Here is a 19405-nt window from a genome sequence, read left to right as displayed (position 1 = left end):
GGAAGACGAGAGAGACAAACTGCGAAGTAAGCTTTGTTTATTTTGTTTTGCGCAATATATATGCTTACTTTATCTGTTTATCCTCATAATTATTTTCTTTCGCTCTCACTACCAATCTCAGGCCGGTCCCCAACTCGTGGATATGTGAGATTTTAGAAGAAGACAACAGGAAGCAATAATAAGATGCGCTGAAATGTCTCACCTGAAAAAAAAAATATCCCATTTCGGATTCCCTGTAAGTCGGATAAATCCTGGAAGTGTGCTTGATAAATTAGCCGTAATTGCACAACCACCCTCACTGAGGCTGACAAAACTCTATTGCGCGTAAGCAAAGGGGATTAAGGCAAGTTAGCTAGCGTTCCGCAGGCCTTGGAGACCTTTGGCGACGCCGGCCCAGTCGACCGCCTTGGACTGAATGTCGGGGTATCGCTGGACCTTAGCTTATCCCATGCTTCTTTGGAGGGATCAAACAAGAGTTCTGTTGGAGGCTTACGGACTTGACACGCTGTTGCAAATGGGTTGCAAGCCCCAAGGGTAGCGATGGCCTGGCGGCCTGGGGCAAAGCTGGAAACATCCGAAGGTCCCGGCAAAGGATGAGTCGACTGGCAACAGAACAACTTGTTTATTCTGGCATCGCAAAAGAGCAGCCGGTCAGGGCGACCACGTTACTCGAAGGAAGAAATCGAAGTCTCTCGTTGGCGTCCGGGGCAGCTCCCTTTATACCCACGGAGTCGAGGGAAAGAAGGAACGGCTTGGGAAGAGGCGTCCGATACGGCGACGCTTGAACATGTTCAGACGTGACGTGCGCGTCCGCCGGGCCGGCGCCGGTCAGACCACCTCGCCTCCCAGTTGGGGAGCTCCTCTCCCCGGCTGCCGCGCTTTGACAAGCGTGGGCACCAACATGCACACACGCACACACGACGACACGTGGCATTGAAACCTGCCTGGACGCGCTTGGCGGGAGGCGTTACGGCAGCACTGAACGGGTCCAAATGACCGCCGCTTTGAACGAAGCCCCGGCGTCCGTTGCATCCGCGCCGGCTATACCGCGCGTCGTAGCCGAAACGTAACAACGCCCAGATCATATGGTCGAAGTTATCTTTCTCACCACAAAAGCGGCAGGAGGGATTGATATCCTTATTTATGAATTTAGATATGTAGTTTGGGTTGAGGAGGGTCCCCGTCTGTAGTTGTCTCAATATGAACGGTTGTTGCCTGGTCAGTGTTTTATGTGGTGGTGGGAATGTTCTTAATTCTTTGTAATGTGAGCAGGCTTCGCCAGTTTTGGGAGCAATAAGTCGGATCGGACCTAAAGTCTGAGTCGCCTGTGTCTTTGCCTTCGCCAGCCAAAGAGCACCCTCGCCCTACTTGTGGTAGTGGCTGCTCGGGACACCGATTTTCTTTTGAAAAATTCTGCGCGAAAAAAAAATTATTGCAGCTTTCTTAAGACGTGCAAGAAGGTTTGAAATGTGACGATAAAATGTCGATTCCTCTCTTGAATGAGAACCAATGGAAGCGCACGTCTTATGTGAAGCTCTGTTGATGCCATTTCTAGTACTGAAAAGAGGGACTTAGAAACTGACGTTTATGCGAGAGTCAAATAAAAAGGCGTGTCGTTGAAAAAAAATAACGACCAGAATTTAAAATACTGGTCACGCAGAAAATAGCATTGTTTTGGCAAAGTGAAATGGCAAGCAATTAAAAGGCGACCAACATCGAAAACTTCATTGTGTTTTAAAAGCGAATAGGTATTAAACAATTTCACAGCAATGGAAAATAGAACCCTGGAAACCAAAAATAGACCTCGCAGTCGCTAGATGACCTCAAGGTGATTGAGATCGCAATGACAGGACAATTCTGCGGTGACCTCGACATATAATTGGGGACATATAATTTAGAGCCACTGAGATAGCCGAAAGCTTGCTAGCTTCCTGGTGAAAAAAAAAGGAAACATGGCCAAGGACCCTGCATGGTTTTACAGACAGATGAAATGCAATTTAGAACGTCGCGCCACAGCGGATTCCGGTCTGACAGGGACCAATTTGTACAAAAGGGCTTTCAGGATTTGCAGGTGTAATTATCTGTCGTCGACGGAGTTCAATCTGAGCCAAAGAGGGACAAAACTGTATTGAATGCACTATTTATTTCCTTACGACAAACGGTTATTCCGTGAAGAGGTAAACTGCAGCTGATGGTCCCTTTACAGTTGGTCTCTGAGCGAGTAATAATCGCTCTTGAAATGGAGTAATGGATGCGGAAACTGACCTAGCCCCTGAAAGGTCTAAATCTTGTAGTAATTTTATATTTTTGGCTCAGAGTGTAGGTTGTACCTGAAAGCTCAGTGTCGCCACCTCTGCTCTATCATGTTGTCCAGAAAAGCCTAGTGCTTTTGGGCGGAGCATACGTGTCCCGATTTGCGTCGTCAAAACGCACATGACGGATCTGAATTGCAAGACATTCGTCTTTTCACAGCGCGGGGCAGCAGGCGGGGTAGGTGCTCTAATCGCAATAGAATAGGACACAGCGCAGAGGCACGCCAGGGGGAAAAAATTGACGTTTTTTTGTCTTATTTGACGACGCTCCCTTGACGTCACGTTGTTTGCAAACAAGGAGAGTTCTGTAGTGTATCATCATTCGACACCCACCGAGAGCTATCATTTTGACCCATATTGTAGCTATTGTAAGCATTTTGATGATATGAGTGGTTTCATTGTTATCGAGGTGAACTTTGCAAGGAAGTTAATACGAATCTTTGTGCCACCCTTGGAAATTCGTGGCATTCATCACATGTGATTATTTAGAATTAAGGAGCACCGCAAGCTGGATTTAGACACCCAAGAACTTGTGTTTAGCCTCGGTTCAGAAAAACCGCCGCACTCGTGGAGGTAGTGTTGCTACTGCATGAGCAAGGTATATATGCTTGAAACTGCAGCAGGTGTGTGTAATATCCAGATGTCATTACCCTCGAGGTTTAACAGAATGACGAAAAGTGACGGATTGTGTTGATGCAAGCTCACGCACGTGATAGAGTGGGCAGAATGTGAAGACCACAAATGCGGCAGAGTTTCGTGCAAGTACGGCTGTACTCAAATCACCGCGTAGAGCTCGCTTACACAAGGTCGCCTTTATTTTAACTTTGACATCACAGTTTGTGGGCGTTTACTTAAATGAATGCATGAGAGTGCCCTTGGTATTTTATGTTCACGTGGTATGAAGACACGTGATGCATTGACAGAAGAAAAAGAAGAAAAAACTAATAAGGTGGTTGCCAGTCTGTAGCTAGAGATTAAGCGACAGCTGTTAAGCTACTTATATTTTACGATCGTCACAAACACAATCAGCCTGACTACGCCCACTGCAGGGCAAAGGCCTCTCCAAAATATCTCTAGTTAACCCTGTCTGTGGCAGCTGCGGCACAGGACACGATATATTAAGGTAAGGAATAGAGGGACTTCAAAGCTATTCATTCATAGAGCGCTCTTGTTTAGTCTTCCGCACATTCTCGTTCTTTGACTAACATTCCTCTCCAGCCCGCCGCTCTAGGCTCGCGGCGCCACTGTCGATGAACCTCTTCCCGGGCGGTGCGCTTCGCAACATTCATCCATGGCAGCATCCGCCGCAGACGTACCGTGCTACATTCCGCCGCTCTCACCATACTCTCACTCTTCCTTATACGGTAACCACTCTTCACATGGTTCCCGTGGCAACCTGTCTCCGGTTGTGCCCTTATATCCCCTCCGTCCACGGTGGTTGGGCATTCCTCCACTCTCCCAATACCCTTATTTTCCCACCGTAACCCTCAGGGTGGTTCCGGTCGTAACCTAACTCCAGATACGACGGCTACTACTACTACGTCTACGCCAAACCAAGGAGCTCCAACTAACGGCTGTCGCTGTGAAAGTACTTTCTGCTGAGCGGCATTACCTGGTATAACACATGACTATGACCAACTTTTACTTGGGTACGCAGTGTGCTTTGAGGTCCACGGCCATTTAAAGAAAAACCAGCGCTATGAAGCAGTCCCGTTTCACAGTTTCACAGACCACCACACCAAAACTCTCACACCATGGCCGTGATCTGCTTGACTCCCGGATCGGTGACGGCTCTTATGACTTCTTCATGGCGCTATTTCTCGAGTAAGTATCCGAATTCATGCGAAGAACTCGTCGTCGCTGTAGTCGATGCGCATTGGCTGCGCTGTCGCCTTGTCACCCGCGCTCATGTGATTGTCCGCTTTGGCCTCTGACCCCGGAACGAGCGCATACTGTGAACCGTCCCCATCCTGTACCGGGTCGTCGCAGTCGCACGCACTGCACGTCACCAGGACCAACACGCCCATTACACTGAGGAACGCCAAGACGCCTATCATGTGCCACGTGAAGATGGTAGTTGCCAGCATCATGTCGTCGTGACTGTGGACGTCCCAGGACGGCTCTCCCGGCAGCGGGCTGTACAGGATGAATCCGACCTGCCAGAACCACGTTCCCTGCAGAAGACAGAAGAATGCACGACCCAAGGACGCCAGGGTGCTTCGAGGCTTGTTCGTCTCGAAGATGATGCACGCTGCCTCAGCTGCCACGGTGTAGACCAGAAGCGTGTGGATGAGGACGTCCAGGTGGGGCCTTCCATGGAGATGGAAGTGGAAGAGCAGTCCTTCTACGGTCACGGCTAGTAGGAGCGTCGCATAATCCGTGCCCGGCGGGAAAGGGAAACGGCAATTGGTCATCACGTCAACGATACCGCTGAGGAGGTAAAATAGGTACATGGACACGTGCTGGGCGTTGACCATGTGGACGAAACGGCCGTCCTCAAAGCCCGTGACGACCTCGCCGGCGATGCCTATGCTGCAGGTGATGATCTTGCTGAGGCCTTCGAAGCAAATCCGCCGGGAAATTCCGGGCATCACGTACCAGGCTCGGCACGTGTAGCGCCGATTGCGCTTCTTGCATCGGACGTAGTTGTGCCATGCTCCGAACGCCCACCATGTTCCCAGAATGAACAGGAAGGTTCCTGGCAGGAGGTGGCCGGCAAACGTACCCATTGCTGGCGGAAAGCTTCAAAGCGTTGCTGTCAGTTCCTGCGATGAGGGAAAAGAGTAGCTGTTGTGACACAGATAACATGTCTAGGCTTAGCATGCACGGGATAGCTTCACCTCATCTGCTGATTTCGGTAAAATCGCGGCACACATGCATCCTACGAAACGGCACTGCTAGAATTTTCGAATGCCACCTAAAGGCGACACACTCCCAGTGGAAACAAATATGTATTCGTCCGGTTTTCTGTTCCCACTTATAACAACGAAAAATTTCTTTTCGAGGGGAGGGGCTGTGCACGTCACGTGACTACAGCGAGCCAATCAACCTACATTGCCGAGAACCAAACCCGAGTCGACTGCCGGCACAGTATAGCCACTCTTTTTACTCAATAGGCCAATACGCAACAACACCCAATCTATATAGTCATATACGCTATGAGCTAACGGTTGCAACCGGAAGCCACGCCAAACACAAGAATCCGCCAGTTGTCATACGAGCAGTAAAACACTCTCTGTTACATTTTCAAAGTAAAAACGCAAGAAAAGTCGCTTCAGGAGCCGCAATTCGCCAGCTGTGAGCGATACGATATACTGCATACACCATTGCAGTGAAAATTGCTCACCGATATTGTTCGAAATGCTGAAATTTGTGTACCCTATCTGGCTTAAAATCTCACAGAAAGCAGGTATAAAGCCGTTGTGAAACACACAATCATCTCCTGCGATCTTCTGCAGGCGTGAGAAAATGTGTGCTTCTTCTACTTACTTTCCTAATGCTAAACGAGTACCCTTAGACGCGTGCTGACCCTGGCTCAGTAAACAAACAACCAAGACAAAACGGGTGAGAAATGCAAGAAAATAAAAAAAAGAATAACGAATAAGTTGAAAATAGTGCGCCACCGAGAAAGGTGTGAAGAAATAAATTAAAACGTCACGAACACTGGTGAACAATTCCTAATGGGTTCCTGATGCGGCTATGGGCTGATGATGACGACACACACATTTCGCTTCCTGGTCTTTTCTTATTCATAAATCCCGGCCGTGGCGGTCGAATTTCGATGAAGGCGAAATGATAAGAGTCCCGTGTACTGTGCGATGTTTGTGCTTGGCATAGAACCCCTGGTGGTCGAAATTTCCGGAGCCCATCACTACGGCTTCACTCATAACCTCAGCCGCTATGGGAAGTTGAACGCTCATAAAACAAACCAAACTCTTGTTCAGAAAAGATCCGTTTACGAAGGTGGTGGCCTCTTTGCCGTTAGAATGCCAACGTCTACCAATACAAGTCAATTTAAGTTTGTTCTTCGTTCTCTTTAACAAATGCTTCCAATGTCACGGTAAGACGTCGACTCCTGTCTTAATTGAGAACCTGAAGAACATGTCTTCACTGGGCTCACCGGTGGCTCAGTGGTTAAGGCGCTTCTCTACTTAGCCGGAGTACCCGGGTTCGAACCCTACCGCGGCGGGCGCGTTTCGATGGAGGCGAAACACAAATGGCGCCCGTGTGCTGTGCGATGTCAGTGTGCGTTAAAGATGTCTGGGCGGTCAAAATTATTCCCGACACCTGCACTGCCATCCGCTGTGGTGGCTCAGTGCTTAGGCCGCTCGACTACTGATCCGGAGTTCCCGGGTTCGAACCCGACCGCGGCGGCTGCGTTTTTATGGAGGAAAAACGCTAAGGCGCCCGTATGCTGTGCGATGTAAGTGCACGTTAAAGATCCCCAGGTGGTCGGAATTATTCCGGAGCCCTCCACTACGGCACCTCTCTCTTCCTTCCCTCATACACTCCCTCTTCTATCCCTTCCCTTACGGCGCGGTTCAGGTGTCCAGCGATATATGAGACAGATACTGCGCCATTTCCTTTCCCCCAATACCAATAAAAAAAGACCTCCACTGCGGCACCTTTTTTTCTTTCTTCTTGCACTCTCTCGTTTATTTATCCTTTCCCTTAGGGCGCGGTTCGGGTGTCCACCGAGATATGTGGGAGTTACTGCGTCACTTCCTTTCCTCACAAACCAATTTTCAATTTTCTGGGCTCGGTTGGTGCAAATTCCGGTATTCCACAAGATGACATTTCTGTGAGATACCTGACGCGGTGACACAGTTTCTTTGATGCTCTTTTGTTGATTCCAAGGTCACCGGTTCGATCCCGGCTGCGGCTGCCATATTTCGACGGAGGCGAAGCGAAAAAAGACTGTCGTATGCGGTTCGAGTTCAGGGCACGACAAAGGACCACACAGTGTCTAAATTAATCTGGAGCTCTCCATTACAACTTCCCTCACAGTCCATGTGCCGCTTCGGAATGTTAGATCCGACAATTTCATAGTTTCTGTGAGAGACAACAGGAAAGGCGTGTGGAAAAAAAAGGCCATCTCTGAAAGCACTCCTCACGCGCAAAATGCCGTTGTTTATGGAAAAGTAAAACGGCCAATCAATTAAAAGGTGGCCTACATGAAAAACGGCATTGTTTCGTAAAAGTGACTGGGGCAGGAAAACAAGTTGAAAGCAGTAGAAATTAGGTCACTGGGAACCGAAAGCAGACCTCAGGATCGCTGTATGACATCCGGGTAATTGGGATTGGTATGACGAGATAAATCTGCTGTGACCTAGACCTATATTGGAGTCACATTGAAAATAACTGAGAGAATCCGAATCTTGCTAGCTTACTGGTCACATAAAAGGACCCAAAGACAGACCTCCTTGAATAGCTTTACAAACACATGAAATACAGTTCGGAAGGTCAGCCGCCGCGGTGGCTCAGTGGTTATGGCGCTCGGCTGCTGACCCGAAAGACGCGGGTTCGATCCCGGCCGCGGCGGTCGAATTTCGATGGAGGCGAAATTCTAAAGTCCCGTGTGCTGTGCGATGTCAGTGCACGTAAAAGAACCCCAGGTGGTCGAAATTTCCGGAGCCCATCACTACGGTGTCTCTCATAGTCTGAGTCTCTTTGGGACGTTCCAAACCAGTTTGGAAGGTCATGTCACGCCGGATTTCGGTATGACAGTGATAGATTCATACGGAGAGCTTTCAGGATTTGCAGGTGCAATTGTCTGTCGCCGAACATTCGTTCACTCTGAACCTATAAGGGGTAGAACTGGACAAATTGCACCATTTTTTTTTGTTCCTTGCGACGAATGACTATTCCGTGGGAAGACGATCGAATTGCAGTTGCCGGTCCCTTTACAGTTCGTTCCTAAGAGAGTGATAGTTGCTATTTTAAGGGACTAATGATCGTGGCAACGGAGTTATGCCGTGTACGGCAACACAACCCCTGTACTGTACACAGCCCCAGCTGTACCGAAGTCCAACCGGATAGAATCCTTTCCTTGACTCGACAGAGTACTTGATCTCTCTTCGCGAGCTGCGCGGTGTCAGACATTTGTAGTGTTAGACACTCGACTGCTTCTAGAAGCAAGAGATTTCACCTTGTGGTTATGGTTCCTTGTTGTGACCCGGTAAATTGCTTGAAAACAATTCGAGGAAAAGTTCAATCAAACCTCTGCAGTTTGATACCGCCTGGATCATTTGGATCTGAATGCCTAGTGGCTTGAACCAATTACGACCGAGGAGGCTGTTTCCCAGCGTTCGTTTCACTCCAAATGTAGAATTTTAGGTCAAATTAAAAATACGTTTGAATCTCCATCATCACTGTAATCTATGAAGGCTACTTTCTTCGCATAACACTTCTTTCTCTACCTCATCTTCTTCTTTTTAGAACCTTACCTGCATAACGTAGAAGACCTCAACTTCACTACCTATGAAGGCATGTCCGCATTGTGAGGATTTTAATTTTTTTTAGCGCCCGTGTGCTGTGCGATGTCAGTGCACGTTAAAGATCCCCAGGTGGTCGAAATTATTCCGGAGCCCTCCACTACGGCACCTCTTCTTCCTTTCTTCATTCACTCCCTCCTTTATCCCTTTCCTTACGGCGCGGTTCAGGTGTCCAACGATATATGAGACAGATACTGCGCCATTTCCTTTCCCCCAAAACCAATTATATATTATATATCCTTGGGTGAGCTGTGCACTGCGAACCCAAAGGTGTTGCCGCAGATGTGCTGCCGCGAGTTTCGGGCGCAGAAATGGGTGAGTATATATTACAATACAATATTCATTCAACATCTCAGTGATGTTTGGAGCACGTATAAAAGCCAGAAAAAGGCTTCGCTGTATGCCCGTACCCCAACACATGACAAGCAATGACAACGCAAAAAAAGACAGTGGTCATAGCGTGCATATTTCTTGAGCTCAATACGCAGCTACATGCTTCGGTATTAAAAAAATGCTTCGTAAGGAAACATTAAACGAGAAACAAACATACACAAGTCCATCATGTGCATACATCGATAACTAAAACAGGCGGTAATGAAATCGTCACTCTGACATGTAGAACGGTATTTCAACATGATTGAAATATATTGGGGAATAAACAACTGTCCAAGAGGAAACGCGCAAAAACGGTTACAACGGATAAGAAAAAGATTGTACATTCCAGTCTTTATATATTTATTGCTCAGACACTTCAATGGAATCGGTGTGCAAGTCCCCAAAGATTGTGTTTCTGCGTTAAAAAAGGGACCGGAAGTCAAGGTTCAAAGGCCCTGAAGAAGCCGGGCGCCGGGCCGGGGGTGGCTTGTACCCATTTTTACCGGTGGGTGTCCGGCGGTGGGTTTCGAACCAACCACCTCCCGCAGCCAAAGCGGGCGCCCAGACCACTAGCGAGCTTTGGAACACCGGTTTTTGGCCTTGTCAGTGCTGTGATAGAGAGAAACAGACAAATGTTCCCGTCCGCAGGCCTGACAGGTTTCTGTCCTGCTGCACGCGTTCTCCGTCACATAATTCATCGAAAGCCCCGTGGCTTTAATCCATATGTGCTCTGTGACATGTGCCCGAAAAACAGTAAAGAGAAGCTTCAAGGAGTGTATATAGTGTTGTTTCTGAAGCCGTCCTTTTGGGTCGATCTTAAAGGAACTCTGAAGACGAATTTATAGGGGCTCTGAAAGGGGCGCTAATAAAGTTGCGGTATGCCTGGGATGTTAAAGCACGCCACTTCGCGAATATTGTCCAGGAAGAACTTCCTTTACTGCGCTTTAAAATAGCGGCGCTGTCTGTAGTCAAAATTTGAATTTTACCGCATTCGCGCCTTTTCCTCTCTCGTCATTTTTGCACACTGGGAGGTCGGCCTCCTCCGCTGGCCCCATCTCCGGGGGCGGAGCTTCTTGGCTCACCGGTTACTGGCCGCGGCCATGGCAGCTGCCTGACTTCTGAAAGAATGTAACCAATAGCCATCTCTCAACTTCTATACGCAGGTGCGAGCGACGGAGGAGGGTGCGAGCATGAAAAAGCCGCCGGGAAGGGCTCGCCAGCTTTCGCGCGTGACTGTAGGTTCTCTGCTGCGTGTAGAGGTGTGTTATTTGGCACAGGCGTTCATGACAACCAAATGCAGAGATTGAGCGACTTGATGTCCTCTCCTCGAAAGAAGTTTCAGAGCCCCTTTAACTTCGATTGACGGTTAAATTTATAAATGCAATGCTCAAAACAACAGATGCGTGTTTTGCTGCCGAGCAAACATCAATTTAACCACAAAGCACGCTTTCTTGCACATTCAGTAGCTAGCGCCATCTGTTAGCAACCAGAGGCGAACACGGCGTAACTCAATGGGGATATTTTAAATTTCTATTTTTGAGAAAACTATAGAGAGTCCGGGAACATTGTGACTGTAATGGCCAATTAACTCTTGGTTTTGCTGCAAAGTCTGACCTTTCAAATGCTTCCTGTGCTCACAACAGCTAGTTCTGGTAGCCGCAGAAAATCAAATGGATGTACCGAACATTCGAAATACCCGCGAAGATTCTGAGTGTTCAGCGCCACGCTGCACACGGTGATAATAATAATAATAATAATAATAATAATAATAATAATAATAATAATAATAATAATAATAATAATTTGTTCTGGGGGAAAGGAAATGGCGCAGTATCTGTCTCCTATATCGTTGGACACCTGAACCGCGCCGTAAGGGAAGGGATAAAGGAGGGAGTGAAAGAAGAAAGGAACTGCCCACGGTGGCAGTCGTGGAAACTAAAGAGTCTCTCCACATTTCCTGGGCTTGAGACAGAATCTATTTCTTACTGAGAACAAAACTTTGATGGTGTGTCCTCCTAGTACAGCTATAACGTTATTGGAGCATTCACAATGTTTATAATGTGCTAGTAGATTAAAAATTTTCCTTAAATATTTTTCAGCTTGACCAGCCTTGCACATGGATCACTGCTGAATAACAGGGCGACCTGTTTTTGCTATTTTCTCGCGTTGAATATTGTTCACACGGATGCTCTACATACAGCTCAACTACGTCAGAACGTCTAATAATTAATAATTGGTTTCGGGGAAAGGAAATGGCGCAGTATCTGTCTCATATATCGTTGCACACCTGAACCGCGCCTTATGGGAAGGGATAAGGGAGGGAGTGAAAGAAGAAAGGGAGGAATAGGTGCCGTAGTGGAGGGCTCCGGAATAATTTCGACCACTTGGGGATCTTTAACGTGCACTGACATCGCACAGCACACGGGCGCCTTAGCGTTTTTCCTCCATAAAAACGCAGCCGCCGCGGTCGGGTTCGAACCCGGGAACTCCGGCTTAGTAGTCGAGCGCCCTAACTACTGAGCCACCGCGGCGGGTAAATTATTTCAGTTATCAGGGCACTGCAATTCAATCCATCAAAAGGCATAGGCAAGCCCTGAACTGTATCGTTCGAATTGAAATGGGTAACTATCATACTCTACAAGCAGTAAAATCAAATGTATATGGCTATATATCAAATAAAACGATTTTGATGCAGATTACCTCCGGCATTTTGTTGTTACTGTTCGATGTGTATTTTAGAATATATTTGTTTATAATCGTGTATCTGTTCACGTGGCGTAATAGCGTCATTTAAGAAAATGTTCTGTGCAACTTCAGCGCGTGTTCAAGATCCCCAGATGGTCAGAATTACTCCGGAGCCCTTCAATACGGCACCTCTTTGGTAATTTGGATGACGGGGTAACGAAATGGCGCAATATCGGTCTCACATCTCGGCGGACACCTGAACCGCGCTGTAATAATAGTGATAATAATTGGTTTTTGGTGGTATCTGTCTCATATATCGTTGGGAACCTGAACCGCGTGTTAAGGGAAGGAATAAAGGAGGGAGTGAAAGAAGAAAGGAAGAAAGAGGTGCCGTAGTGGAGGGCTCCGGAATAATTTCGACCACCTGGGGATCTTTAACACGCACTGACATCGCACAACACACGGGCGCCATTGTGTTCCGCCTCCATCGAAACGCGACCTCTTTCTTCCTTACTTTTTTCTCTCCCTCCTTTACCCCTCCCATTACAACACGGTTCGGGTGTCTACCGGGATATGTGAGGAAGTTACTGCGTCATTTCCTTCTCTCAAAACTAATTTTGATTTTCATTTTTATGACGCACTGTGCGATGTCAGTGCACGTTTTTTTCTTAAGATCCCCAGGTGGTCGAAATTATTCCGGAGCACTCCACTACAGCACCTCTTTCTTCCTTTCTTCTTTCACTCCTGCCTTTATCTCTTCCCTTACGGTGCAGTTCAGGCGTCCGACGATATATGAGACAGATACTGCGCCATTTGCTTTACTCAAAAATAAATTGTTATTATTATTATTTTCATTTTTATGCAAATGTTTTGGATGCTATGAACCGGCTATTGGTTTGATTTTTTTCACTCCTTTTTCTGCTTTCATAAAAAGTATAATTGAATTGAAGTAGTGCTAAAAATTATCGCACGCCTAGGAGATGCTTGTCTCGCTCCCTCTTTTGTTATTGGTGTTCTTTTCTGTGTTTATCCCGCCTTTTCTCTTCTAATGCTTTTAAAGATGGGTGCTGTTGTTATTGTTTGATGAGAAGCGAGATAAGTAGCTGAGCTGTGGAGTGTAAAGGGATGAATATATGTGGCAGGTGCGACTGAATCTGGTGCGCAGCTGTCTGAACTACCACGCCCCGGTCGTTCTTGCAGCAGCTGCGATTTGAAAAACAAAAGGGAAACAGTTGAGGCTCATCTCTCTGTTCGGCATCACAGGCTTCGCAGTTAGGTTTCCAGGTAGTTGAGCTGACATTGTTTGCTACGCAGGCATTAGAAAGCAATAGACCTGTACGATGAAATGAGCTGAAGCCAGGCATACCGAGTTTTAATGATCCGCTTGAGCTTGCTAATCGCAGCTTCAGAAGCTGCTGCTGCGAAGGCCTATACAGGTAAGAGACACGTTTGAAAATATGCAGTGCGGAAAACGGGGACCCGCCTTGATATTGTATTGAAGAGACACGTGTGACAAACGTATGGAAACTGGCATCAGTATTGCAAGAAATTCTCGTTTCGACTTGCTTTCACGGATTTTATGAATACGAGTCATGCCGCCTGTGAACAGGTTCAAAATGTTTTTTTTCTCCTGTACTGCACTGCCCTTGATTATCATTATGTATTTTTTGCTGGCCCTGGCGCAGAGTTGAAAACACGCGCGCTGTTGTAAAAATAAAGTAATGCTTGAAAAAGAGCAATGCGTCGTAAGGACAACTGCGCAGTCCAGTGTGGGTTTTGTATTCTTCCAACTTTCCCCGCTGTATGATGAAAACTTGCTCCTTAGTCGTTCTAGTGCAGAAATTCTAATGAAGAGAGGTACTGCAGAAATTCGAGAAGCGAGGAATATCTAAATTGCATCTTTTGTTGCTTGTAATTTGGACGGAAAAGGTGCAGAGAGTATACAAGGTCCTACCAACCGCTCCGGGTGCTACCAACCGCTGCACGACCATGTCCGTGGCTCATTGTTATTAATTTTAGCTGCATGTTAAAAGTGCTCACTGCTTGTTAACGGCACATGTCCCGTGTGCGCACTAAAATGCACCGGGAAACTGTCAGTAAGAAAATTCAAAATATTTAGGAAACGCTGCAGGTTCCATCTACTGCAGGAATGTACTCATCTGGACCGATTGCGCCCACAGAAACCCCTGCATTCATTTTATCGAGGTATCGAAGCTCAATGGGATAACTTGTGTAACCCACTCTCCTACCTACGCGGCTATGAATTCAATGTACACTTTGAAGACATGGATTGTCTATATAAATATCCTGGTAACGGCACCAGCTCTGTTATGCACGTGACATACGTTTTTCAGGTAGATAAGGTTTCCACAAAGTGCGGTTGCAAAAGCGATTGAACATGTGGCTGCGCGCAAGCGTGAATAAGAGTTTGTGTGGGCCTCCTTTTGGTTAACAAATTCGTCTCAGACAAGCCTTAGACGAGTCTCACCTTTCGAGTGATGCAGGTCTCCGGTCACTCACACCACCGCCCGGAGGAGGACTCGTGTGCTGCCCATGTCCATCGGTCCAGGACAGGCCGCGTCCAGGGACCTTCGTCAGTCCTCCAGCTCTGTCGGCATCCCCTGCTTCGCAGCTCTCTAATTCACCCAGCTCGTCCGGCGATACAAACAATCCGAGCCGGCGTCATGGAAGGCCTTGCGGCGTTGCTCGTCATGCATATCTGTGCCGCTGGGTCGGTCGCCCAATGCCGGCGCCTGTCGACGAGACACGGAAACACATGGACATGCACATGCTGCGCGTACCGTCGCCCGCAGCTGCGGCCCGGCTGATAATAATACGAGCAACAACAAAGAGCCGAAAGCACGCAGGAAGCGGTGCTGTACAGGTAGCTACGGCAACGACACCGCGGAAATGCGTTTTTGCAACACAGTCTACACAATTATGCACTCTCCTGGACTTCCGTCGCAATAGAGAGAGAGCGAGAGAGAGAGATTAATTTTAATGAGTGGACAGGAGGATTCCTTCACAATGTTTCCTCAGCTCTTGATGCACCTACTAGCCTCTATTGGATTAGAAGAAAGCTTGTAAGTGCAAGTCATTCGATGCCTAAACGCGTTCGTTAGCTCTAAACAGAAAAAAAAACTTAGAAAAACGTCCTTAAGATGTTTTCTGCAGGAACATAGGCGATTAAGGCGGAGCTTCTGGGAGAACGTCATTTACGAAGTGACCTGCGCTGAAACTCGACTTTCGCTAAGGTATATATAGAAAGCGTTCTCTTTGGAATTTTGGGCTTATGTTCAGGTAATACATGACAACATTACTTTTTAAAGGTAGTTAAAGTATATTTCTAATTACCTTTTAGAAAACCTCACAACTGTAATTAAGTTTAGAAGAACTTCTATTTGGGCTAGATGGTTCATTTCGATCCAGAAAGGAAAACAGTAGCGCCGAAAAAACACGAAGGTATATAGAAGATGAAGTTAGCGCTTGTCCTACGTCGTTCTTCTACTGTGTGTGTGTTTTTTCGGAGCTACTGTTTTCCTTTCTGTAATTAAGTTACGTATACCAACTTCGCCCTGCTTTTATAGAAAGCCTTCATGGTCATGAATGATAAATAGCCGCTTTGCTCCCAGTGCCGCATACATGAAAAAGATTTTCAGCCTTCTGCACCACTGAGAAATTGTATAATCGCTGACTTGCACCCTTCATTCGGTTGTCAAATTAATTGTTCGATGCTTCATGTGGGCGGGTCTTTCTGATTTTGAAAAATTCTTCCTAGTCACTTGTGGGTACTGCAGCAATTTCTTCACATTGGGGCACCTCCACTGGGTACCTCCATTGGAGTACCCTCATTTTGGGTACATGGCGCGGTGGCCTGGTGAGTGATTAGGCAGTAGCAGTAAAATCCAATACTGATGGCTCTGCTGGATTGCGCGCCACGCCGTGAAACCTAAGACAGCCCCTGTAACTATCTCCCAAAAAAAATTGTACTAATGAAACACCAAATTCTCTCTCGAAACGAAACGCACACCTTCTTGGGTCTTCCTGCCAAACTCCGTCCAACTCTCCCCACCCTTCTCTCTCTCTCTCTTTTTTTTACCTATATCTGAGCGAAATCACAAGGTGAAGGCATAGAATATAGTGGGCTGCCAAAAATAATGAAAAATAACACTCCCAGCCAGCACCGACAAAGGCAATGTAAACACAACAAAGTAAACTCAATGCCACTCGCTTGAGCGCCACGATGAAAAACGCGTGAGCTTTCGCCGTTACGAACTACGCTCATTGAACAATATACGGCTTTTTTGTATTTTATCATATTTTTCATTCTTAATGTCTTCGTTCTCGTCATCATTTTTTAACGCCGCGACATCGGACATCTTTTACTTAACATTCATAGATCCCTAGGAGTCATCATACCACTCCTGGCGCAGTAGTGGAGCTGGATGCGCCAGTGCCCTATCGGAGAGGCTTGTGCGACCCAGGCTGCCCATCCCGAGAAACCTCTCGCGACCAATCTTTATTTTTTTTTACCAAGGATAATTCTTTACACCCCTAAGATCTAGACCAGAGAAGTAACTTATTACATTACAAATTACCGAAAGTGACTTAATTACTGTTATTGCAATGAGAGTAATTTTACTGCCGTGCCTGGTTAGAGTGTCAGAAAGCATTACTTTCAATATGGAATAGTTTTATGTCGAGTAATACGAGTGGCCTGTCTCTGCAACCATTTATCTGTATGCTCAGTTGAATGAACTACATCAGTCCCCTTACTGTAATGATATATCGCGTCGTCCACGTTTTGCAACAAAGCGTTTGTCTCTTTTTATATCCTGCATTCTACTGACTTCACAACACATCCGGAAACATCTGTCCTACTCTGCTGATTGAGTAATCTTTATTAAATGGAGGTGGCACAGATGCCTATTCACGGGAGACGGAGATTACATTTCGAGGTCAATATAGTCTTTCTTTTTTGTTCGGAGTGGCTTAACTGACTGTTTGCTAATATGCGTGAAGTGGGAATGTTTCTCCAGTATGGGGAGGTAGCCTATGGGCGCATATATCTCTAAATTCTCCAACCCGGCTACATTAAGCTCTAATCAGCGAGCATCTCTGAGGTTGAAGGCGAACGGTGCCCTAAGTGATCTCTCTTCTGTGTGATCCAAATTGCGACGCAGGCAAAATACGAAAACAGTTACAGCATTTACATTATAACGCAGAACAATGGTAACAGTGGACGATCAAGCTTCCGCGGGATATTTAGAAAACTGAGTCATATGCCCCACCACGCAGTGACTTACATGGCTCGTGAATTTTTTTACAAATCAACGCTGGGGGCTATGACAAAACATCTATACCTCTGTGTTTTAATGTACACTACAAAGCCAGTCTAAATTACTTCAAACTTTGCTGCAGATTACAGAATGGCAGGAGTTCAATGACTGACAGGTGTCCACGTGGCTACGGGTGTGGGACGTATCCTCTAACGAATGCCGCGATTCGAAGGCAAATATTGCGACGGTCGATGTAACCGCCGTTGTAGAATAATAATAATAATAATTGGTTTTGGAGGGAAAAGAAATGGCGCAGTATCTGTCTCATATAACGTTGGACACCTGAACCGCGCCGTAAGGGAAGGGATAAAGGAGGGAGTGAAAGAAGAAAGAAAGAGGGAGGTGCCGTAGTGGAGGGCTCCGGAATAATTTCGACCGCCTGGGGATCTTTAACGTGCACTGACATCGGACAGCACACGGGCGCCTTAGCGTTTTTCCTCCATAAAAACGCAGCCGCCGCGGTCGGGTTCGAACCCGGGAACTCCGGATCAGTAGTCGAGCGCCCTAACCACTGAGCCACCGCGGCGGGGCAATTGTAGATGCGAAAGAAGTACTGTGGGTTTGCTGGACGCTGTCCTGGTTGCGTGACGTTAATTACATCATATGTCGTGCAACAATATAACTCGTCTTCCTATCAGCGTCGACCAGCGTAAGATTGGCGGTGATTGGGTGCCTATTACCACATAGAGCATATTTTAAAACATTGTCATTAAAGCGTTAGCGTTAAAGGCCGCGTTATGCAGAAAATCCGATGTCGGCGTTGCCAGCGATAAATAGGGACCCTCGGAGAAGCAGCCCAGGCCACGTGACCTTGTGGTGTCGTCACAACTTACCCACCGGTTTACTATCAAACTAACCACCCTAGCAGGTGGCAGTTAAACTAATGGTTGATCGCGAGAGGTTGCCTGGAAAGAGCAACTTGGGTCGCTCAAGACCCACCAATGGCAGCACCTGCCATCGCAGGGCGGTTGCGCATCCTGTAACCGCTCAACCACTGCGCCAGTTGAGGTATGAGGACTCCCAGGGACTTAGGAATGAATGTAGAATTGAGAATGACCAATCCGCATATATAGACATTAACTTAATCATTAACGCTATCGAGTCATATCCTAATGGCGGATCTTAAATGCACCCCCCCCTCCCCAATAGTTGTGTTTACAAACTTATGAAAGTGCATACAGAATTCGCCTTACCCGCATGATGACGGCCTCTTATCTGTCAACGGAGCTTTCTCTGTACACTCTCATCCGACGCTGTTTTGAGAACCTTAAAATAGAAATCACCCAAAAAGCCACGCCATCACACTTTGAAAACACCCATACGTCAGTCGCTTCCTCGCAAAACTTTGCAAAAGGCGCGCAACTCGATGAGCGCCCAGGTCGCGGCCGAGCGGCTTGCAGTATCGAGCGACTCGCAGCACTGACCGCAGAGGAATAAATCGCTTTCTCGAGCTCCGTATACGTATCCCATGCGCCAGGCCGCGACGCGTGGGTTATTATTGACGCACGCGGTATAAGCGTGGCATTGGCGATTCGCAATCGTTACTTCTGTGCGCTCGTATCGGGTAAACAGGGCACGACAATCCGCGGGACAGGACGTTCATTTCCTGGTGGTTGCGGTATCGATAGAACGAATAGACTAAAAGAAGTGAACGAACAAGAAAAAAAACGGCGTTGGCCCGTCGAAGTCGCTGTATATTAGGAAAATGAGGCGGTATTCACTGGAGACTACTGAGAAGAAGCTATGACTTATATACAACAACAACAAGTACTACTACTACACCACAACCAGCACCACCACTGCCACTGCTACTACTACTGCTACAAACATCTTCGAAAAGACCAATGATATCAGTGGCGAACTTATTATTTATCTATATGCACATTAGGAAATACCGTTAAGAGCCGTTGAGATCTGCAGATTCGAAAGAGTGGAGAAAAACATGCTATGAAAGCAGCTCGATAGCTAGCTGTTACCGCCACCGCGAAAACACAGAATGCAATATATATATACGCTAAGGCGCCCGTGTGCTGTGCGATGTCAGTGCACGTTAAAGATCCCCAGGTGGTCGAAATTATTCCGGAGCCCTCCACTACGGCACCTCTTTCTTCCTTTCTTCTTTCACTCCCTCCTTCATCCCTTCCCTTACGGCGCGGTTCCGGTGTCCAACGATATATGAGACAGATACTGAGCCATTTCC

At 47.1% G+C, this 19405-nt stretch overlaps 1 protein-coding gene across 1 annotated transcript; it reads right to left on the bottom strand.

Moving 5' to 3' along the window:
• Positions 1 to 1078: 1078 nt before the first annotated feature.
• Positions 1079 to 18603, bottom strand: LOC144104169 (transmembrane protein 45B-like). The gene is made up of 3 exons (XM_077637024.1): positions 18399 to 18603; positions 14355 to 14619; positions 1079 to 5077 (listed from the first exon to the last, which is right to left on the bottom strand). The coding sequence occupies exon 3, from the start codon at positions 5039 to 5041 to the stop codon at positions 4151 to 4153; it is 891 nt and encodes a 296-aa protein (XP_077493150.1). The 5' UTR covers positions 5042 to 5077; positions 14355 to 14619; positions 18399 to 18603; the 3' UTR covers positions 1079 to 4150.
• Positions 18604 to 19405: the final 802 nt, after the last annotated feature.

The sequence above is a fragment of the Amblyomma americanum genome, chromosome 9, assembly GCF_052857255.1.
Source record: "Amblyomma americanum isolate KBUSLIRL-KWMA chromosome 9, ASM5285725v1, whole genome shotgun sequence".
Lineage (NCBI taxonomy): Eukaryota > Metazoa > Arthropoda > Arachnida > Ixodida > Ixodidae > Amblyomma > Amblyomma americanum.
Note: the sequence above shows the minus strand (reverse complement) of the source record. Positions and strands in the feature narration are given on the sequence as shown.

Excerpts from the sequence above, each read along its gene's own strand:
- LOC144104169 (XM_077637024.1), bottom strand. The coding sequence starts at position 5,041 with ATGGGTACGTTTGCCGGCCACCTCCTGCCAGGAACCTTCCTGTTCATT.